The sequence below is a fragment of the Pituophis catenifer genome, unplaced genomic scaffold (assembly GCF_029215685.1).
Source record: "Pituophis catenifer annectens isolate HBS135680 unplaced genomic scaffold, rPitCat1.0.hap2 SCAF_2, whole genome shotgun sequence".
NCBI classification, from domain to species: Eukaryota; Metazoa; Chordata; class Lepidosauria; order Squamata; family Colubridae; genus Pituophis; species Pituophis catenifer.
Window position 1 is genome coordinate 27,268,220 of NW_027256882.1, and position 24,668 is coordinate 27,292,887.

Sequence of the window (24,668 nt, forward strand, 5' to 3'; positions counted from 1 at the left end):
ACCTAAATTAGGAGGCCAGAATTCGGTACTAAGCTGACGTCTCTGAGGGTATAAAAGGACGGTATACCTTTCCCAAGGTGTGGCTATTTCTTCGCATGCATTGTATCTGTATGTTCTGAATATAGTTCCACCCAGTATTTTGTTTTTGGCCATAAATAAAATCTGCTTTTTTGCAAGATCGTCTTGAGTCTCTCTCTTTGGCATTCTGGTGACTCAAGTGTGTTTTGGGACCTTACATTTCATTATTACCATAGTAAAAATAAAAAAAGGGGAGACCTTATGGATAAGGAAGTGCACCCCTCATAATAATTTAATTTAAAAAAAAACCTTGAAATCTGTCCAGTGATACTTGAAAAATGCCACAAAGAGTGGCTGTACTAGTGTACAATTGAAATTGGAAATTTAAGTTTACATTTTATTTTTTATTTTATTTTACTTCAAATTTATATACCTCCCTTCTCCCTGGGGACTCAGGGCGGTGTACAGCCAGATAAAAACACATAATACAAACATTAAGAACAGATTAAAAGGAAATTTTAATTTTACATTGAGGAGGGAAGGGAAGCTGAGGAAGACAGATCGGTCGTAGAGATACAGAATGCACAAGAAGAACAATGGTAGTTTGTTAGAAACTACTATATGTGTGGAGACCTTGCAACTGAGAGAAAGTTGACAAAAGATGTTTATGTTACCTTTTTATTATTAAATTTATTAATAAATTTATTCGCTGCCCATCTCACAGTTTGAGGCAAGTCTGAGCATCCTGCCTTACCCAACTGTTCATAGCAATACTGACACTACCCATTTTTGCCTTGTCAAAAGTCTTGTTCTTACACAATGCGTTTTTTAAAATGAAACATTTTCCATTGTACATTTTTCCCCTCATATCACCAACTCAAAAGGGGATGCAACACGTACGTCAGCAATATGATGCTGCTGTCACCCAGCAGCCATCAAAGGGTAACAAGCAGGCATTTCCAAGAAGAGGAGATCACAGCAGGAGTTGCTAATAAACCTGGAGATCTTGTGATGAAAGCCACGATCCCTTTTCTCCTCAACTCAATATTCCTACAGCTCTTCTCCACCAGGTTCATCTGCAAGGCAGAAAAGCTTTTCATTTTAAATGTTACACCGCTTTTTTTCACTGGGCCTCGGGCCTACTCCCCACAAGCCCATCACCTATTTCACAGGTAAATTTTCAAGATCTCACGGAAGCAGCCATCATTTTCAGTGCACCCACAATTCCTTAAGGCTTTCTGCACAGTGTTAAGGTAGCGAAACAGAGCAATTTCTCCCTCTCCTGCATAACAATGACCCAGAAGCAGCCGCTATTTTGCCCCTGAGACAGAAGAGACCTCGGGAGACTCTGTGAGGGACGGAGAGCCCTGGGGAGACCTATGGGAGGCCTTTGGAAGGAAAGCCTGTCTGCAATTAAGCAAAGCAGTCTCGTTTAACAGCTGCTGCAAGGTGTAATCGTAATTGGTAGGCCCCATGACAGAATGGCCTAAGGCCTGCAGGGAGTCAGTGGGAGTGGGAAAAAGCCTGGGGGATACTCTGTGGGAAGGGCTGGGGGGGGAGGGCTTCCCCCAAACTGGAGCAAACCGGTAGCATTTCACCCCTGCCTTAGGGGAACCAAGAGTTGGGAACCAGAGCAATAGGTGTCTGGTGGGGAGTGGAGGAGTCCTAGGGTTGCCTGGGGGGAAGCGGGGAAGCCTGGGCCTGGGCTAAGCCTCCGAGAGTTTTCCCGAACACTGAGGTAGCCAGTGTCCTATTTAGCAACTGGCACATTCATTTTATAGCTGCAGAACAAACAACAAGGGATGGGGTTAGTTAACCAAAGCACTGTCGCCATTGCTAAATGCATCCATAATAGTCAGTTCCCGTTACAGTTGTATCTCGAGGATTACTTGTATGCTGGCTGGGAAATTGTGTGGTTCAAAATCTGGAGTTCACCAACATAGAAGGCTGAAACTCCACATGTCGGAATTCCATAATCAAAATACAAAAAACACCACCCAAAGGCCTGTTAGCAGAAAGTACTGCTGATAATCAGAAACAGGTAGTTAGCCTTTATCAAATTAATATTTTCTATTTTTCTCTCTCCATCTACACATCTAATCCTGAGATCTCTTGACTAAAAAGAATCAGGCCAGAATTTAAATCATCAATTTCTCATCTATACTCCAAATGGGAGATCAGAAATGAATTTCAAGTTTTCTCTAAACTGTTCAATATTTGCCTCATGCATTTTCTTGTGAGCACACAGAGATGATTTACACCTAAAGCATTGTTCACAAGATGGACATTGGAAAGGCTTCTCTCCTGTGTGTAAAGGTTAGACGAAATACTGAAATCTTTCCAACAATCCGGACACTCGTACGGCTTCTCTTCTGTGTGAGTCCTCTGGCGTATCACCAGGTTGGAATTTTTACTGAAACTTTTCCCACACTCAGGGCATTCAAAGGGTTTTTCTCCTGTGTGAGTCCTCTGGTGTTTCATCAGGCTGGAATTCTGACTGAAACTTTTCCCACACTCAGGACATTTGAAGGGTTTCTCTCCTGTGTGAATCCTCTGGTGTATCACTAAGTGGTCATTCCGACTGAATTTTTTCCCACATTCAGGACATTCAAAGGGTTTCTCCCCTGTGTGAATTCTCTGGTGTTTCACCAAGTGGGAATTTGCAATGAAACTTTCTCCACAATCAGGACATTCAAAGGGTTTCTCTCCTGTGTGAGTCCTCTGGTGGCCAATGAGGTGGGAACTCTGACTGAAACTTTTCCCACACTCAGGACATTCGAAGGGTTTCTCTCCTGTGTGAGTCCTCTGGTGGCCAATGAGGTGGGAACTCTGACTGAAACTTTTCCCACATTCAGGACATTCAAAGGGTTTCTCTCCTGTGTGAGTCCTCTGGTGGCCAATGAGGTGGGAACTCTGACTGAAACTTTTCCCACACTCAGGACATTCGAAGGGTTTCTCTCCTGTGTGAGTCCTCTGGTGGCCAATGAGGTGGGAACTCTGACTAAAACTTTTCCCACACTCAGGACATTCAAAGGGTTTCTCTTCTGTGTGAACCCTCTGGTGTATCAGCAGGCTGGAATTCACACTGAAACTTTTCCCACACTCAGGACATTCAAAGGGTTTCTCTCTTGTGTGAGTCCTCTGGTGTATCACCAGGTGTGAATTTTGACTGAAGCTGTTCCCACATGCAGGACATTCAAAGGGTTTCTCTCCTTTGTGAGTCCTCTGGTGTATCACCAGGTGGGAGTTTGCAATTAAACTTTTCCCACAATCTGGACACTTGTATGGCTTCTCCCTGGTGTGAGTCTGCTGATGTATCACAAAGTTGTCATGCTTGCGAAAGCATTTACCATATTGGGAGCAGTTGTACGTCATCTGTCCTATGTGGATACTTCTATGAATCACAAGGGAGCTATTCTGACCAAAGCTTTTGCCACAATCACAATATTTATATGGCTGATCTCCAGTGTGGATCCTCTTGTGATTTGAACTCTTTACTTTTCCCACAATAAACTTTCTGAAGGAAATGGAAAATATTTTTTTATTTCTGCTTCAATTTGCTTTGCTTTTCAATGTTGCTTCTTATTCTCGGTTGTCCAGTGTTGTTATATTGGCATCTTTGTCTGTAAGATTCAAATGAAAGTGTAAGTTTTATTGTTTATAAAAAGATTACAGAAGATGTGAAAAAAAGTAGTACAGGTAATCCTTGAGGTAAAACAGGCCATTCAACAAATGTTCAAAGTTACTACACCCACACACCCAATGCTAAATACGAATCTGTTTCAAAGTTGAAATTTTGCAGGGCCCCCTCCCAATGGTCCATCGACCAGCTGCAGAGAGGCTGCAGCATACCCACCCCCCTATTTCCCAAACATCTTGCCCGGTCAGTCCTCAGAGGCCCCACATTGGCCTGCTTTGCAAATATCTTTGCTTCCAGGTATTGCTCTCCAACCCCACTCCCCTTCTTCATTCACTTACTTAATTTTTGACGAGCTCAAAAAGTCAACTGAGCTACGTGGCAGAATCAAGAAGAAGATTTACGATCTCTTTTGTTTTATGGCAATCCTTTCACCCCACCAGCATAAATTGGTAGTGATTTACCTTGCCTGGGGAGGAAAGGATTCCCATGGAAGTAAAAAAGATGAGATTTCTTCTTTGCTCAACCAGTGTAAGACTAGCATAAAACTAGCACTGGTGGCGCTAAGGAGAAATCATGTCCATTTTGCTTCCATTGCAATCCTTTCCAGCCAGCATAAACTCCTACGATTTCTTCTTAGTTCCACCGGCACTAATTTTATGCTGGCAGCGCTAAAAAGATATCGTAGTGGTTTACCCCGGCTGTGGGGAAGAATGTTGCCATAGAAACAAAAGAGATCAGATTTCTTCTTCATTCTATCAGCGCTAGTTTTCCTCTAGTCTTTTGCTGGTACAGCAAAGAAGAAACCCCAACTCTTATGTTTCCATGCCAGTCCTTTCCCCTCCACAGCCAGGGTAAACCACTATGATATCTTCTAAGCGCCAGCAGCATAAAACTAGCACCGGCGGAGCTAAGAAGAAATCATAGTAGTTTAGGCTGGCTGAGGCGAAAGGATTGCCGTGAAAACAAAAGAGATTGGATTTTTTCTTCTTGATTGTGCCACGTGGCCCACCGAGGGAATGGCCTTCTCTACTCTGACTTCCTGAGCTCATCAAAATGTAAGTCAGCAAATGGTGGTGGGGTGGAGTATGGAGAAGGCCCACATGCTTTGGGGAAACCAAGGGGCAGGAGGCAGAGCATGGGCATATCCTAGACTGAAAGAGAAGGGTTAAGGGGGACGTGATAGCTCCTCTTCCAATACACTTGAGGATCTGTCACAAAGAAGAGAGGATTGACTTATTCTCTAGGGCACCAGAGGGTAGGACATGAAATAATGGGTGGAACCTTGTCAAAGAGAGATCCACCTTAGAAGTAAGGAGAAATTTTCTAATGGTGAGAAAAATTAATCAATGGAATATCTTGCCTCTTGGGAGTTGTGGGTGTTCCATCACTGGAGATTTTCAAAAATGGATTGGACAACCATTTGATGGTATAAGGTCCCCTGCCTTGGGCAGGGAGTTAGACTAGAAGACCTTCAAGGTCCGTTCCAGCCCCATGATTCTATATTCTTAGCAATGTAAAGATGTGGAGACTTCAACTGCCAGAGTTCCCCAGTCAGTATAATTTACACTGATGAAGCATTTTTTGATTTCCTCTTCTGCAAAGCTTACATTTCCCAGGTCCTTCCCAGTCTCCAACTTTTCTTTTTTCCCCTTTCAATTAATAGTTTCAGTAATGCAGTTGCACGTAACTTAACCTCTAACCACCTCCCCATATATGAGTTTTACAGCACCCATTCCCAATGCCAAAACAGAAGTTCAAAAATGTTACCCCCATCTTCAGATTTAAGATTGTGCCCCGCCCCTTTCGACTCTCCGCGGGATCGTGTCACGATTCATCGAAGAAAGAAACGCCGCTTGCAACTCAATTGCCCCGATGCTCTTTTTGTCATTTTGTCCCACCCACCCCCCCAACCCGTGACGCCTCCGCGCCGTCTTTTTATGCCTTTCCCGGCACCTGGATTGCGGAGTTGTGTGCTATGCTTGAACATGCTATGCTTTCTTTAAAAAGAAATTATTTACTCAAGGATAATTTCCCTTTAACCTTCCCCCCCCCACTCCCCCTTCCTGGATTTCTTATTTTCTGATCTGAACATTTTCTGAAAGTTTCAAATTTAACTTACTCTTTCCGAACTGTTGAAATTCGCCCAGCAAAATTAAAGAACGGCAACACCAAACTCAAAGTTTTCTCCAAAGGAGCTACAGGAAAAGGAATTCACTAAGAGGAGTCTACATTACTTGATCTACTCTAGCTGCTGAACTTTGTGTTTTTAACCCGTTCAGCTTCTTGGAAAGTTTGACCAACCTGATTGTAAAATGATCTCCCAACCAACCCTGCTTCCTTATGCAGAATTCATTTTACAGCCCAGATTTAAAGCAACACGGAAGAAAAAATGTATTTGCAATCACGATTCCATTTTGGAACAAGTTCTCTTTAGTTAGCCTTTGTTATAACTGTAAACCCAAAAAAGTCTTCAGAACTGGTTTTGAGAACGTCTGTTTAAACTGGATCCAGGTGCAAAGGACTTTCCAGCAGTATGCATGACAATAAATACAGATAGACCTTGACTTACAACAGTTCATTTAGTGACCGTTGAAAGTTACAACGGCACTGAAAAATGTGACTTATGACTGTTTTTCACAGTTACAACCTTTGCAGCATCTCCATGGTCATGTGGTTAAAATTCAGACGCTTGGCAACTGGTTCATATTTATGACGGTCACAGTACCCTGGGATCATGTGATTCCCTTTTGTGACCTACTGACAAGCAAAGTCAACAGGAAAGCCAAATTCTCTTAAGAGCCACTCGTCAGCCTATAGGCATATTGGCCAGGATACAGAAGCATCTTCAGACAACATTGGCTCCCTCGGCTAAGAAACGGAGATGAGCATCGTCCCCTACAGTCAGAAATGACTGAACAGGGAAAACCTTTATTTATTTATTTATTATTTATTTATTAGTCATATTTCTATGCCGCCCACTCTCCAAGGACTCTGGGCGGCTTACACCAAAGACAGTATACTAAATAGCATATTGCTCCCTAACAATCTCGGTCAGGGGTGAAATGCTCCCGGTTCGGACCGGCTCGGGCGAGTAGGTAGCGATGGCGGCGGGCAGTTCGGAGAACCGGTAGCAAAAATCCCTGCCCCAGCCCCCCATGCCCAGCTGAGCCGCGCGATCATCAGAGCCTTTTTTCTCTTTTAAATGGCTCTGACCAGCCAAGCTCTGAGGATCCCAGCTCTGACTATCTGCTAATTAGCTCTGCTAATCAGGCAACTCAGCTTGGATTGTCAGACCCATTTAAAAGAAAAAAAAGTTTTTTTTTCTCCCCACCCCACCCCCACCCCCACCCCCACCCCAGCCTCCAGCTTGCCTTAGCTGCTGATCGCAACGCAATCCACTGCATCAGCAATCTCCCTGCCTGCAATCAAGCTCATCGGTGAGCAGCTCTATCTGCAACTTTAAGATTTGTGGACTTCAACTCCCAGCAAAGCTGGCTGAGGAATTCTGGAAGTTGAAGTCCACAAGTCTTAAAGTTGCCAAGGTTGGAGACCCCTGTTCTATTGGGTAAGTTTTTTTCCCCTTTGGGAGCTTTAAAAAAAATAGTCAATTGGGGTTTTTTTTAGTTGTTCTTTTTTTAGACCTAGCCATTTAAAGTTTAGGAAGTTTTAAATTTAGCGGCTTTTATATAAAAATAAAAATAAATAAAATAATATTTGTGCAGCTTTCTGAGATTTAGTGTGTTTCTGTAGTGTTTCACTCTAACTACACAAACACACAAAATCTCACAAAGCTGTATGTGGAATTTTGCGTGTGTAAAGTGTGAAAGTTGGTTTTTTGGGCTTTTTGTGGCTGTGTGAGGTTCCTGCTTGTTGCAGGGGCCATTTTGGGTCTAGCAGAGCTGCTTTTACATTGTGGGTGAGCCAGTTGTGTTGTGTAGGTTAAAAAAGGGCAAAGAAGTGACATTGACTTGGCCCAGTCACCTTACCACCAAGCCCTGCCCACTAATTAAGCCACGCCCACAGAACCGGTAGCAAAAAAATTTAGATTTCACCCCTGATCTGGGTCCTCATTTTACCCACCTCGGAAGGATGGAAGGCTGAGTCAACCTTGAGCCGATGAGATTTGATCCGCTGATCTGCTGAACTAGCAGTCAGCTGAAGTAGCTGCAGTACTGCACCCTAACCACTGAGCCACCTCGGCTTTATCAATAGTAAAGTGCAATTCAGTTGTGACTGTTCAGTTACAACTGCACTGAAAAAGTGACTTTTCACACTTACAACTATTACAGCATCCCCATGGTCATGTGTTCAAAATTCAGATGCTTGGCAACTGACTCATATTTTTGACAGTCGCAGTGTCCTGGAGTCATGTGATTCCCGTTTGTAACCTTCTGACAAGCAAAGTCAATGGGGAAGCCAAATTCACTTAACAACCGTGTTTCTAATTTAACAAGTGCAGTGATTCACTTAACAACTGAGTGAAGAAAAGTCGTAAAATGGGGCAAAACTCACTTAAATAATTTCTCACTTAGCAATAGAAATGTTGGACTCAATTGTGGTCGTAAGTTGAGGACTAGCTGTATCACATGACTACATCACTTAGGCAATTTCCACAGTCCTTGCTGCTGTCATTAAGCAAGGACTTCATTGTAATTTCCTGCTGTTTTTAATATGCAAAGTCAACAAGTAAATCTCAGGAAGTCACAAGTCCGACCTAGGGCAATTGACAAACAGGCTGGCAAGTAGATTATTATTATTATTATTTATTTAATTTATATACCGCCCTTCTCCCAGAAGGGACTCAGGGCGGTGAACAGCCAAAATTAAAAAACATACAAATACAAAAGTTAAGATAATTAAAAAGAATTAAATCACTGGCTTCCCAATTTAAAACCCCCAAATCCATAAAATTTAAAATCCCAATTAAAAACCATTTAGGCTAGGCCGGCTTGATGGAATAAAAACGTCTTCAGGGCTTTACGGAAGGTCCGGAGGTCCGGGATCAATCGTATTCCAGGAGGCAGCTCATTCCACAGGGCGGATGCCCCCACAGAGAAGGCTCTCCTCCTGGGGGCCGCCAGCCGACATTGCCTGATCGACGGCACCCTGAGGAGGCCCTCTCTGTGAGAGCGTATTGGCCGGTGGGAGGTTATCGGTAGCAGCAGGCGGTCTCGCAAATACCCTGGCAAATACCCTCACAGATAACTGGCTATTGTTCTGCAAGCAGCCGGCTGTAGGAGTGTCCACCAGTGTCTGCTGTAATAGCTAGGCAAGTAAATATGCACTATGGAGTAAGGGCAGAACCGGTGCTGTGGGTGCTCCTTAAGAGAGAATATGGCAGGAGTATGAATGGCTTTTGAACTTTCCTGCTGGCTTCTTCATTGACCTTGCTTGTGGGAAGCCAGCAGCTTCTGCACATGCGCAGATTGTATTTGATGACGTCCGGGCGGGTGGGCGGAGCCTCCCGCCACCACTGCTGCCGGGAACAACCCACCACTGGATAGGACAGGACAGGACAGGACAGGACAGGACAGAATTCTTTATTGGCCAAGTGTGATTGGACACATAAGGAATTTGTCTCTGGTGCACTAGCTCTCAGTGTACATCATGTACACTGATCATAAATCATGATCATAATCATAAGATACAACTCTTGGTGATAGTCAATCAGTCAATCAATCGGAATAGAGCTGGAAGGGACCTTGGAGGTCTTCTCGTCCAACCCCTGCTAAAGCAGGGGACCTTATACCATTTCAGACAAGTGATTGTCAGTTTCTTTTTAAAAAGAAGATGTGATGAAGCACCCACAACTTCTGAAGGCAAGTGTTCCACTGGTTAATTGTTCTCACTGTTAGGAAGTTTCTCCTTAATTCCTGATAGCTCCTCTCCTTGATTAGTTTCTAACCATTGTTTCTTGGCCTGCCATCTGGTACTTTGGAAAATAAGTTGACCCTTCCTTTTTTGTGGCAGCCTCTGGAATACTGCTGTCATGTCCGTCCCCACCCCAGTCCTTCTTTTCTCTATATTAGCCAAACCCAAATCCTGCAACCATTCCTCATACTGTATGTTTTATTCTCCAGGCCTTTAATCATCTTAGTTGCTCTTCTTTGCACTTTTTCCAAAGTCTCAACATCTTTTTTGTAATGTGGTGACCGAAACTGGATGTAGTATTCCAGGTGTGGCCTTAATTAGGCTTTATAAAGCGGTACTAATACTTCATGTGATTTTGATTCTATGCCTCTGTATATACCACCAAGGATTGTATTAGCTTTTTTGGCTGCCGCCGCACACTGCTGGCTCCTATTAGGGTACTAAATAAGCAATCAACATAAATCATAACATACAAACAATAAAGTTATAGTCATAAGATGCTAAGGGAATAGATAATAGGAAAGATGAGAAGGATAATAGTAATACAGACCTACTATGTGATTTGACATCTGAGGGCATAAGAGAGTGTTGAGGGAATGAATTGTTCAGCAGAGTGATGGCATGGGGGAAAAACTGTCCTTGTGTCTAGTTGTTTTGTCGTATGAACGGACTGCCATATGTTGGATTTCAATCAGGTGTTCAGGGGATTCTGGGATGGTTGGAACTTTGAGGACTGGTTATAAATCCCCCTCATTCAGTGCCATTCAGGGGTCATTAACTAAGCACTACCTCTCTGTGCTGCCTATTCTAAGTTATCCTAAATTTAGGCACTACTTTCACATCATCATAGCCACAGAGTGGCTGGACTGATGTACATTGAAAATTTATATTTACACTGAAGAGGGAAGCTGAGGAAGACAGATTGGTATTTAGAGATGCAGAATGCACAAGAGACAGAGTACAAGTAGGTTGATAACTGTAGTGCTTTAAAAACCTGCTATATGTATGGAAACCTTACAACTGAGCAAGAGTTAACTTTTTATTATTAAATTTATTTATTAATAAACTTATTTGCTGCCCAGCTCGCAATTTGAGGAGAGTCAGAAAATCTCACCTTACCCTAATAACAATACTGACACTACCCATTTTTCCTTGTCAAAATTATTCTTCTTACACAATGCATTTTTTAAAAATGAAACATTTTCCACTGTACATTTTTTTCTCACATCGCCACCACAGAGGGGGATGCAACAAATACGTCAGCAATATGGTGCTGCTATCACCCCTACCAATATCACAGCCCTGGCTGGGCTGCAAGGGGCACACACACACACACAGAAAAATACACGTCTGGGAAATGTGAGCTAAAAACCATGCTGAAGTCAATATGGGAAGTCTGTAGGGAGCCTCTGGCAGGTTAAAAAAAGAAAGGAAAGGGAAGGAAGGAATGAAGGAAGGAAGGAAGGAAGGAAGGAAGGAAGGAAGGAAGGAAGGAAGGAAGGAGAGAGAGGCAACTTGGTTGGAGATGCCCCAGTTCAAAGGAGAAAGCAATGTTGTCGCGGACAGAACTTTATGGGCAATCCAAGTTAACACTGGTATTCTTGAACTGTGAGCTCTCAGGAAAATATCCCCTCCTTGTGTGTTGCAAACAACCATTTCCAGTGAGGAAATCAGGACAAAGCAGAGTGGGGAAAATATTTTCCTTTGCTATGTTTCCAGTCTGAATTAGACCATGGGAGGCTCCCTACAGGACAGCCCTTTTAAGGATTATGTATTAATAGAAAAGCAACTAATTTATCTCTGTTCCTAAACACTAAAGCTGTTGTACATAAAAAACAGAGGAGCTCTGATCAACTATCACAACCAACAATTTGATAGTTTTGCTGTTGTCTGTGGACTCTCCCACTAGATGCAAGCACGGGAAAAACTGAGCTTGGTTTATTCTCAGTCTTTGGCCACAAACTACTAGCAAACGTTGCATTTGATCACAAGGCAAGGAGGCATCCAGAAATGTTTCTCCTTTTGCAGTTGAGCATCCAAGAAGGGAGAGGAAAGACAAAGAAAAAGAAGGAAAGAGACCAAGGAAGGGAAAACAAGGAAATAGGGGAAGAAAGAAGAGAGGAAAAAAATGAGGGAAGCAAAAAGAAGAAAAGGGAAAAAAAGAAAGGAAAAGGAAAGATTATAATGAGAGGGAGTCAAATTCAGAGGGAAGTTCTCAGTTAGCACTTGGCCACCAGTTGCCCTTTCGCCATCCCCTTGTCCCCTCCTCCTGACGTCTTCTGGTGGTCTCCCATCCTATTTGTGAGGATGCTTTGGTTACAAAGCCGGGTCTCCTCACATGGAGAGGGAATGGCCCTCCCTCTGATTTTGCCCTCCTGCATACACCACGAGCAACGTGCCCAAGGAGAGCGAGCACAGCAGCAGCAGCCTTGAGGAGGTAAGTACAGCCAGGCACCCACTCGGGGAAGCGGGGCTGGACTGTGGGGTCCCAGTGCAAGGGGAGCTTGAGGGCCAGGCTGGGCACTTGCGGTCCCAGGGCTCTGGGCAGACTGCGCTGCTATCTGGGGGTCCTTTGCGTGGCCTGAGAGGGACGGCAAGAACAAGGGTTTGGCGCTCACTATTGTCTCGCCTTCCACTGCTAGAGACAATGAATCCCCCACACCTGCCTGGGCTGCCAGAGGCACCCCATGACGCAATAGACGTCAAGCTGGCCATGCGATGTCACCCCAGCCACACACACTTTGGCCACTACCACCCATGAGGTCAACCACAACCCTGATGTGTCCCTCAATTAAATTGAGTTTGACACCCCTGATCTGGACACTCATATGGTTTCTCTCCCTTGTGAGTGCTCTGGTGTTTCACCAGCATAGAACGGTAAAAGAAACTTTCCCCACAATCTGGACACTTGTACGGTTTCTCTCCTGTGTGTGTCCTCTGGTGTATCAGCAGGTTATAATTGAGACTGAAGTTTTTCCCACAATCAGGACATTCAAAAGGTTTTTCTCCTGTGTGAGTCCTCTGGTGTTTCACCAAGGAGGATTTCTGACTGAAATGTTTCCCACAATCAGGACATTCAAAGGGTTTCTCTCCTGTGTGAGTCCTCAGGTGATCCACAAGGTTGGAACTCTGACTGAAACTTTTCACACACTCTGGACAATTGTATGGTTTCTCCCCTGTGTGAATCCTCTGGTGGTTCACCAGGTTAAAATGGTGACTGAAACTTTTCCCACAATCTGGACACTCAAACGGTTTCTCTCCTGTGTGAGTCCTCTGGTGTATCAACAGGCTGGAATTGAGACTGAAACTTTTCCCACAATCAGGACATTCAAAGGGTTTCTCTCCTGTGTGAGTCCTCTGATGTTTCACCAGGCTGGAATTCTGACTGAATTGTTTCCCACAATCAGAACATTCAAAGGGTTTCTCTCCTGTGTGAGTCCTCTGGTGTTTCACCAGGCTGGAATTGAGACTGAAACCTTTCCCACAATCAGGGCATTCATAGGGTTTTTCTCCTGTGTGTGTCCTCTTGTGTATCTCTAGGTGGGAATTGCGATTGAATTGTTTCCCACAATCAGAACATTCAAAGGGTTTCTCTCCTGTGTGAGTCCTCTGGTGTTTCACCAGGTGGGAATTTGCAATGAAACTTTTCCCACAATCTGGACATTCATATGGTTTCTCCCTGGTGTGAGTCCGCTGATGTATCACAAACTTGCCATGCTTGTGAAAGCATTTACCACATTGGGAGCAGTTGTAGGGCATCTGTCCTATGTGGATCCTTCTATGAATCACAAGGGAGCTATTCTGACCAAAGCTTTTGCCACATTCAGAGGATTTATATGGCTGATCTCCAGTGTGGATCCTCTTGTGATTTGAACTCTGTGCTTTTCCCACAATAGGCTTTCTGAAGGAAATGGGAACTATTTTTTATTTCTGCTTCAATTTGCTTTGCTTTTCAATGTTGCTTGTTGTCCAGTGTTGTTATATTGGCATCTTTGTCTGTAAGATTCAAATGAAAGTGTAAGTTTTATTGTTAATAAAAGGGTTGCAGAAGATGTGAAAAAAAGTAGTACAGGTAATCCTTGAGGTATGACAGGCCATTCAACAAAAGTTCAAAGTTACAACACACACACCCAATCAGTAATGGGATTCAAATCCCGGCGCTACCGGTTCGCTATCGGTAGGGCACAGGCGCTCACTTTGTGAGTACATAGCACTATTGTGCATGTGCAGAAGGTTATGCACATGCGCAGAGCATTTTTGATGACGTCTGGGCGGGTGGGCGAAGCCTCCCACCGCCGCCACTACCGGTTCTCCTGAACCAGGGCAAACTGGGAGCCACACACCACTGCCCCCAATGCTAAATACGAATCTGTTTCAAACTTGAAATTTGAAGGGGCCCCCTTGTGGTCCTTCAGCCTTTGAACAACTGCAATGATGCTGCAGCACACCCACCCACCTATTTCCCTCCCATCTTGCCTGTCAGTACTCAGAGGCCCCAGACCACAGTACATTGGCCTGCTTTGCCAATATACTTGCTTCTAGGGATTCCTCCCCAACCCCACTCCCCTGTCATCATTCACTTACTTAATTTTTGACGAGCTCACGAGGTCAACTGGGCCACATGGCATAATCAAGAAGACGTACAATCCCTTTTGCTTCCATGGGAATCCTTTTGGCCCACCCAGCATAAATCGGTAGTGATTTACCCAGCAAAAGAGATGAGATTTCTTCTTTGCTCTACCAGCGTAAGATTAGCGCTGGCGGGGCTAAGAAGAAATCATGCCTATTTTGCTTCAATTGCAATCCTTTCCAGCCAGCATAAACTACTACAATTTCTTCTTAGTTCCACTGGTGCTAATTTTATGCAGAAGGAACTAAAAAGATATCGTACTGGTTTACCCTGCCTTGGGAGAAGAATATTGCCATGGAAACAAGAGATTGGATTTCTTCTTCACTCTATCAGTGCTAGTTTTACGCTAGTCTTTTGCTGGTAGAGCAAAGAAAAAACCCCAACTCTTATGTTTCCAGGCCAATCTTTTAATCCTCAGCCAGGGTAAACCACTATGGTATCTTCTTAGCACCAGTAGCATAAAACTAGCTCCAGCAGAGCTAAGAAGAAATCATAATATTTTATACTGGCTGGGGAAAAAGGATTGCCATGGAAACAAAAGATATTGGATTTCTTCTTGATTGTGCCATGTGGTCCACCGAGGGAATGGCCTTCTCTACTCTAACTTCCTGAGTTCATCAAAATGTAAGTCAGCAAATGGTGATGGGGTGGAGTATGGAGGAAACCCATAGGGCTTTGGGGAAACCAAGGGGCAGGAGGCAGAGCATGGGGTATCCTAGACTGAAAGAGAAGGGTTAAGGGAGATGTGATAGCTCCTATTCCAGTACACTTGAGGATCTGTCACAAAGAAGAGAGGATTGACTTATTCTCTAGGGCAGCAGATGGTAGGACAAGAAGTAATGGGTGGAAGCTTGTCAAAGAGAGATCCACCCTAGAAGTAAGGAGAAATTTTCTAATGGTAAGAAGAATTAATCAATGGAATATCTTGCCTCTTGGGAGTTGTGGGTGTTCCATCACTGGAGATTTTCAAAAATAGATTGGACAACCATTTGATAGATGGCATAAGGTCCCCTGCCCTGGGCAGGGAGTTAGACTAGAAGACCTTCAAGGTCCCTTCCAGCCCTATGATTCTATATTCTTAGCAATATAAAGATGTGGAGATTTCAACTGCCAGAGTTCCCCAGTCAGCATAATTTACACTGATCAAGCATTTTTTGATTTCCTCTTCTGCAAAGCTTACATTTCCCAGGTCCTTTCCAATCTCCAACTTTTCTTTTTTCCCCTTTCAATTAATACTGTTGCAGTAATACAGTTGCCCCCTTCATGGATTACTGTCTTGTCGTGGCGAAGGGGCTTGTGTAGTTCAATGAAGCTATGAGCTATGCCTTGCAGGGCCCAAGACGGACAGGTCATAGCCGAGAGCTCTGATAAAACGTGATCCACTGGAGAAGGGAATGGCAACTCACTCCAGTATCTTTGCCATGAAAACCCCATGGACAGTACCAAAAGGCAAACAGATATGACACTGGAAGATGAGCCTCTCAGGTCGGAAGATGTCCAATATGCTACTGGGGAAGAGCAGAGGGTTAGTACTAGTAGCGCCAGAAAGAGTGAAGTGACTGGCCAAACCCAAAAGGATGCTCAGCTGTGGATGCATCTGGTGTTGAAAGGAAAGTCCAATGCTTTAAAGATGTATTCTCCATAGGAACCTGGAATGTAAGATCCATGAATCAAGGCAAGCTGGACGTGGTCAAACCAGGGATGACAAGACTGAACATCGACAACTTAGGAATCAGCGAACTAAAATGGACAGGAATGGGTGAATTTAATTCAGATGACCATCAGGTGTACTACTGCGGGCAAGAATCCCTCAGAAGAAATGGAGTAACCTTCATAGTTAATAAAACAATATGAAAAGCAATACTGGGATACAATCCCCAAAATGACAGAATAATCTCAGTTCGAATCCAAGGCAAACCACTCAATATCGCAATAGTCCAAGTCTATGCCCCAACTACTGGTGCTGAAGAGGATGAAATTGACCGATTCTCTGAAGGCCTACAGCACCTTATAGAATTAACACCAAAAACTGATGTCTTTATCATCATGTCTGAGGAAGCTTTGCAAATAGCTGAGGAAAGAAGGGAAGCGAAAGGCAAGGGAGAGAGAAAGATAGACCCAATTGAATGCAGAATTCCAGAGAATAGCTAGAAGAGATGAGAATGCCTTCTTAAATGAACAGTTCAAAGAAATAGAAGAAAACAACAGAATAGGGAGGACCAGAGATCTCTTCAAGAAAATTGGAGATATGAAGGGAATGTTTCATGCAAAACATGAAAAATATAATAAAGGCATGATAAAGGACCAAAATGGCAGGGACCTAACAGAGGCAGAAGAGATTAAGAAAAGGTGGCAAAATTACACAGAAGAACTATACAACAACGAGCTTAATGTTCCTGATAACCACGATGGGGAGGTCACTGACCTCGAGCCAGACATCCTAGAATGTGAATTGAAATGGGCCTTAGAAAATCTGAGCAACAAAAAAGCTAGTGGAGGTGACAGTATTCCAGTTGAGCTATTCAAAATCTTAAAAGTTGATGCAGTAAAAGTGCTACACTCAATTTGCCAGCAAATTTGGAAAACTCAACAGTGGCCACAGGATTGGAAAAAGTCAGTTTACATTCCAATTCCAAAGAAAGGAGAAGAAATGGAGGTAGTGGCAGATTTTATTTTCCTGGGCTCCAAGATCACTGCAGATGGGGACTGCAACCAAGAAATTAAAAGACGCTTGCTCCTGGGGAGAAAAACTATGGCAAATCTAGACAGCATACTAAAAAGTAGAGACATCACCCTGCTAACAAAAGTGCATATAGTCAAGGCTATGGTTTTTCCAGTTGCAATGTATGGCTGCAAAAGTCAGACCATAAGGAAGGCTGAGCGCCAAAGAATTGAGGTCTTTGAACTATGGTGCTGGAGGAGACTCCTGTGAGTCCCTTGAACTGCAAGGTGATCAAACCGGTCAGTCCTAGAGGTGATCAACCATGTCTGCTCTTTAGAAGGCCAGATCCTGAAGATGAAACTCAAATACTTTGGCTACCTAATGAGAAGGAAGGACTCACTGGAGAAGAGCCTAAAGTTGGGAACAATTGAGGACAAAAGAAGACGACGACAGAGAATGAGGTGGCTGGATGGAATCAATGAAGCAGTCTGCATGAAATTAAATGGACTCTGGGGTATGATAAAGTACAGGAAGGCCTGGTGGAATGTTGTCCATGGGATTGTGATGGATCAGACACGACTTCGCAACTAACAACATCATCATCATTGGAAGCTTTCAACAACAGACTGGACTGTCATTCTCAGAAATAGTATACGTTTTCCTGTTTGAGCAGGAGTTTGGACTAGATGACCTACAAGGTCCCTTCCAACTCTGTTATTCTGTATATTCTGTAAGAACGCCAATTCCTTTCACAGAAACTACTGCTAGGTTGCCCCTCTTCCATTCTATACTTGGCGTGCACATTTTTCCTACCAGATGTAAAGCTTTGTATCTTGTATCTTACAGTGGGAACAACCAACCAGAGGAACAGCTTGTCTTCAGAAGTTGTGGGAGCATCATCACCGGAAGCTTTCAAGAAGAGACTGGACTGCCATCCGTCAGAAATGGTGTAAGGTCTCCTGCTTGGGCGCGGGATGGGGGGAGGGGGGGTTAGACTAGATGACCTACAAGTCCCTTCCGATTCCTGTTATTCTGTTAATTGGAGGCTTTGGCAAACATGCAAATAGAGGCGTTGCCATGACGTCCTACCCATTTCAAATCTCCACGGAATTGTGTCACGATTCATCAAAACAAAGAGACACCGCTTGCAACTCAATTGCCTCGATGCACTTTTTGTCATTTTGTCCCCCCACCTGTGATGCCTCCGTGCCGTCTTTTTATGCCTTTTCCCGCACCTGGATTGTGGAGCTGTGTGCTATGCTTGAACATGGAGGTTCAATTTTCTATAGGAAGAGAGAGCTCTGCAAGGACCAACTGTTGTATATTCTCCTTTACCAGGAGAGAGTTGAATAGGTGTAGTTTTTTTTAAAAAAAGAAATTATTTACTCAAGGATAATTTCCCTTTAACCTCCCCCCCCCCACTCCCCCTTCCTGGATTTCTTATTCTCTGATCTTTTCTTTTTCTGAAAGTTTCAAATTTAACTTACTCTTTCCAAGCTGTTGAGATTCGCCCAGCAAAATTAAACACCACCACCACCAAACTAAAAGTTTTATCCAAAGGAGCTACAGGAAAAGGAATTCAGTAAGAGAAGTCTACATTTCTGGATCTACTCTAGCTGCTGAACTTTCTGCTTTTAACCCGTTCAGCTTTTGGGAAAGTTTCACTAACATGATTGTAAAACGATCTCCCAACCAACCCTGCTTCCTCATGCAGAATTCAATGGCCAGAACAGCATTTTACAGCAGATTTAAATCAACACAGAACAAAAAATGTATTTGCAATAACAATTCCATTTTGGAACAAGCTCTCCTAGGGATTAACTTTAGTTAGCCCAGTGGTTCTCAACCTGTGGGTCGGGACCCCTTTGGGGGTCAAACAACCCTTTCACAGGGGTCGCCTAAGACCATCGGAAAACACATATTTTCAATGTTTAATGGAATAATTTTATGGTTGGGGGTCACCACAACATGAGGAACTGTATTAAAGGGTCGCGGCATTAGGAAGGTTGAGAGCCACTGAGTTAGCCTTTGTTATAACTGTAAACCCAAACAAGTGTTCAGAACTGCTCCTAAACTGGTTTTGAGAATGTCTGTTTAAACTGGATCCAGGTGCAAAGGACTTTCCAGCAGTATGCATGACAATAAATACAGGTAGACCTCAACTTACAGTTCATTTAGTGACCATTGAAAGTTACAACGGCACTGAAAAAAGTGACTTATGACCGTTTTTCAGTTACGACCTTTGCAGCATCTCCATGGGCATGTGATCAAAATTCAGATGCTTGGCAGCTGATTCATATTTATGACTGTTGCTGTGTCCAGGGTTCATGTGATCCCCATTTTGCAACCTTCTGACAAGGAAAATCAATGAGAAACCAGATTCCTTTTACAACCGTGTCATTAGCTTAAAAACTGCTGTGATTCACTGAACAACTGAGGCAAGGAAGGTCATAAAATGGGGCAAAACTCATTAACAAATGTCTCACTCCTGCAACCATTCTTCATTCGTACGTTTTAGGATCCAGGCCTTTAATCATCTTAGTTGGTTTTCTTTGCACTTTTTCCAAAATCTCAACATCTTTTTTTGTAATGTGGTGACCAAAACTGGATGTAGTATTGCAGGTGTGGCCTTAATTAGGCTTTATAAAGCGGTACTAATACTTCATGTGATTTTGATTCTATGCCTCTGTATATACAACAAAGGATTTCATTAGCTTTTTTGGCTGCTGCCACACACTGCTGGCTCATATTAGGGTACTAAATAAGCAATCAACATTAATCATAACATACAAACAATAAAGTTATAGTCATAAGATGCTAAGGGAATAGATAATAAGAAAGATGAAAAGGATAATAGTAATACAGACCAATTATGTGATTTGACATCCGAGGGCATAAGAGAGTGTTGTGGGAATGAATTGTTTAGCAGAGTGATGGCATGGGGGAAATACTGTCCTTGTGTCTAGTTGTTTTGTCGTATGAATGGATCGCCATATGTTGGATTGCAATCAGGTGTTCAGGGGATTCTGGGATGGTTGGAACTTTTGAGGACTGATCATAAATCTCCCTCATTCAGTGCCACCAGGGATCATTAACTAAGCACTACCTCTCTGTGCTGCCTATTCTAAGTTATCCTAAATTTAGGCACTACTTTCACATCATCACAACCACAGGGTGGCCGGACTGATGTACGATTGAAAATTTATATTTACACTGAAGAGGGAAGGGAAGCTGAGGAAGACAGATTGGTATTTAGAGATACAGAATGAACAACAGACAAGTACAAGTAGGTTAACAATTGTAGTGCTTTAAAAACCTACTATTTGTATGGAGACCTTACAACTGAGCAACAGTTACCTTTTTATTATTAAATTTATTTATTAATAAACTTATTTGCTGCCCATCTCGCAGTTTGAGGCAAGTTTAAGCATTTTGCCTTACCCTAATGTTCATAGCCATACCAACACTACCCATTTTTTCCTTGTCAAAATTATTCTTCTTACACAATGCGTTTTTAAAATGAAACATTTTCCATTATACATTTTTTCCCCTCATATCACCAACTCAAAGGGGGACGCAACACGTAATATGGTGCTGCTATTGCCCTGCAGCCATCAAAGGCACCTCCAAGAAGAGGAGATCCCAGCAGGAATTGCTAATAAACCTGGAGATCTTGTGATCAAAGCCACGATCCCTTTTCTCCTCAACTCAGTATTCCTACAGCTCTTCTCCACCAGGTTCATCTGCAAGGCAGAATAGCTTTTCATTTGATATGTTACACTGCTTTTTTTCACTGGGCCTCGGGCCTACTCCCCACAAGCCCATCACCTATTTCACAGGTAAATTTTCAAGATCTCATGGAAGCAGCCATCATTTTCAGTGCACCCACAATTCCTTAAGGTGGTCTGCACAGTGTTAAAGTAGCGAAACAGAGCAGTTTCTCCCTCTCCTGCATGACAACGACCCAGAAGCAGCCGCCATTTTGGTCCTGAGGCAGTCATGGCAAAATGGCAGCCACTTCCACAAATCCACCTCAGGGCCCAGGGATGAATCCCAGGCACAGTGAAAATAATGGCTGCTTCCATGAAATAGTCATACAGTCCTACCCTTCTTCCCCAACATAAAGTTGAGATCTTCAAAAAACACAGAGGAGGCGGCTATGATGCCTGTGGGTCGGACTTAGACCTAAGGACTACAGGGACCCTGTTTTAGGAAGGAGAGGCCTAAGAGATGGTTATGGGAGGCCTTTGGAAGGAAAGCCTGGGCCTGCGCTAGGCCTCTTAAGACCTTCCCCCAACTCTGAAGTAGCCAGTGTTCCACTTAATTACTTGTACATTCATTTAACGACTGCATCAGAGAGACCGGGGGGATGGGGCACAATTAAGCAAAGAGGTCTCACTTAACGGCTGTTGCAAGGTATAACCATAATTGGTAGGCCCCATGACAGTTATATCTTGAGGACTAATTGTATGTTGGCTGGAAAATTGTGAGGTTGAAAATCTGGAGTTCACCAAGATAGAAGGCTAAAATTCCACATGTGGGAATTCCATACACACATATACAAAAAATACCACCCAAAAGCCTGTTTGCAGAAATTCCACAATTTCTGCAAATGTAAACATCCAGAAACATCTGCTGATAATCAGAAACAGGTAGTTAGCCTTTATCAAATTAATATTTTCCATTTTTTCTCTCTCCACCTACAGGTCTAATCCTGAGATCTGGTGACTAAAAAAAGCCAGAATTTAAATAATCAATTTCTCCTCTATACTCTGAATGGGTGATCAGAAATGAATTTCAAGCTTTCTCTAAACTGTTCCATGTTTGCCTCATGTGAACTTTCTTCTGAGCAATCAGAGACGATTTATGCATAAAGCATTGTTCATAGGCTGAACATTTCAAAGGTTTCTCCCGTGTGTAAAAGTACATGACTTATAAGGTTAGACCCAATACTGATTTTTTTCCCCACAATTCGGGACTCATATGGTTTCTCTCCTGTGTGAGTTCTCTGGTGTATTACCATGTAGGAATTTTGACTGAAAGATTTCCCACAATCAGGATATTCAAAGGGTTTCTCCCCTGTGTGAGACCTCTGGTGTATAACAAGGCTAGAACAATAACTGTAACTTTTTGTTAGGGGACTTCAATGCAATAGTGGATGTAAAGTTGAATTATAGAAACAGAAAAATAGGTAAAAAAGCACAGAAAACACTGCCAAGAACTTTCTTTAAAATGACAGAAGAACTATCACTTCAAGATGCATGGAACGAAATGAATTTAGAGAAGAACCAATATACATTCTACTCAGATAAACGTCAATCATGGTCAAGAATAGATATGATATGGATGACATCGGAATTAAGAACAAATGTAGAAGAGATAAAAATTGAAACAAATGTATGGGCAGATAATAATCCAATAAAAATAAAATGGAAAGGTCAAAGGAAAAAAGCGAGATGGATGTTGAACCAAGTGATATTAAAAGAACATATGGAACTGATAAAACACAAACTCAATTTAATGGAAACAGAAATATTAGCACAAAAGTTTATACAAATAATGCAGAAGGAAATTCATTTCTTTTTCAAAGAGAAAAAAAAGAGACTTCAGTACAAAATGTATGGCATACAGCAAAAGCATATATTTGGGGATTAGTGATCACCTATACAGCAAAAAAGAATAAGAAAAAAACGCAAACACAAAAGAGACTAGCAGAAGAATATAAAAGACTGGAAACAGAGTTACAGAAAGAACCACAAAAAAGAAATTTAAAAGAACAAATGGAACTGATAAAACACAAACTCAATTTAATGGAAGCAGAAGTATTAGCACAAAAGATTAAAAGAGCAAAACAAAACTACTTTGCAAATGCCAAAAAGCCAGGAAGATGGTTAGCATAGAGAGAAGAAATTGATACAGTTTGTTAGATGAAAAGGGAATCCTCCACCACCAAAATGAAACAAAATGAAAATAATCCAGAACTACTATGAAAAACTATATAATCAAGAGAAGGTGTCAGAAGAAAAAATAAAACAATACTTGCAGAAAGCTGAATTACCCAAAGTGCCTGAAACAGTGAAGACTATACTAAATGAAAAGATAATGATGGAATTAATAGAGGCGATCAAGAGACAAAAAAATAATAAAACACCAGGACCAGATGGACTACTGGCAGAACTTTATAAATGTCTACAAGATACTTTAGGTTTCCCAATGTTGGAAGTTTATAATGAAGTACTATTACGAGACCAAAATACCAAATACATGGCTGGAAGCGAATATCACTCTAATATCGAAAGAAAAATCAGAATTAATGCAGATAAAAAACTACAGGCTAATATCACTACTAAATGCCGACTACAAGATATATGCTTCAATAATTGCAGATATTAAAAAGATTCTTGAATGAATTTATACATTCAGACCAGAATGGAGTTTTACCTAAAAGGCAAGTTAAGAATAATATGAGAATTATTTTGAACACGTTGGAGTATTATGAAATGCATCCTGAAAAACAAATGGTGTTTATATTCTTAGATGCACAGAAAGCATTTGATAATGTAAATTGTCAATTTATGTTATTACAATTAAAATATATGGACTTTGGGGAGAAATTCATTAACATGATTGAGGCAATATATTCCAAACAAAGTGCAAAAGTGATAATTAATGGGGACATGACAGAGAATTTTAACATAAGGGACAAGACAATGATGTCCGCTGTCCCCCCTATTATTTATATTAACACTGGAAGTATTAAACAGAAATATTAGACAAGAAATAAAGGAATGGAAATAAAAACAGAAGAGTATAAGCTACAGGCATTTGCAGATGAGCTGGTATTTATTTTAGAAGAACCATAAGAATCTGGATCCAAGTTAATAAAAATGATAGCAGAGTATGGTGAAGTTGTAGGACTGAAAATGAATAGAGAAAACTAAAATACTGGTTAAAAATGTTACAGAGAAACAAAAAAAAAGAGTTGCTGGAGAAGGTAGATATTCAGATAGTTAAGAAAGTTAAATACTTAGGAATTCAGCTAACAGCAAGATTCACAACTATTAAAGAAGATAACCATATGAAACAGTTATAACAAATCAAATTAGACTTGGAGAAATGGAAAAACCTGCAGCTATAGTTGATAGGAAGGATAGCCACAATAAAAATGAACATTTTGCAGAGACTGTTATTCTTATTTCAAACATTCCCGATAAAATTAGAAAAAACATTAGTTGAAGAACTAAATAAAATAATATTAAAATATATCTGGCAAGGGAAAAAAGCAAGAGTAAGATTGAAACTGCTACAAGATACTAAACTTAAAGTGGGCTTTGGTTGCCAGATTGGGAGCTATATTACCAGGCCTCTGCACGTGTCTGGATGAAAGAATGGGTAAATCTGAGACATAAAAGACTATTAACTTTGGAGGGACATGATCTCAAACTGGGGTGGCATGCCTTTCTATGCTATGGGAAAAAGAAAATACATGGATATTTTCAAAGACATGTTGTTATTAATGCATTATTGTTAGTATGAGGGGAAATTAAAGAAAGACATTACATGAAAATACCAGTCTGGCTCTCCACGATGGAGGCACTGATACATCCGAATGTGATTAATATGGAAAAAATTGTAAGGTATAAGGACATTTTGAAAGATAAAGGGGAACTTAAATCTAAATAAGAACTGACTAGGCATGGGGGCCACATGTGCAATTACAATTAAGATATGAGGAAGATGTAAGAATGTATGGTTTCTATAAAGAACCAACAGAACTAGACTACTAGGGACAGATGAAAAATTAATTTTAAAAATGTATAGCTACTTACTGGGTATTAAAATGGAAG

General features: G+C 42.0%; 1 protein-coding gene across 1 annotated transcript in view; it reads right to left on the minus strand.

Moving 5' to 3' along the window:
• LOC139310031 (uncharacterized) overlaps positions 1–24,668 on the minus strand; it is a 110,673-nt gene that overhangs the window by 66,092 nt on the left and 19,913 nt on the right. The window contains exons 4-5 of the mRNA XM_070934203.1: positions 12,337–13,358; positions 2,439–3,290 (exon numbers count right to left, since the gene is read on the minus strand). Coding sequence (XP_070790304.1) covers positions 2,439–3,290; positions 12,337–13,358 — 1,874 coding nt within the window. The remainder of the gene's footprint in view (positions 1–2,438; positions 3,291–12,336; positions 13,359–24,668) is intronic.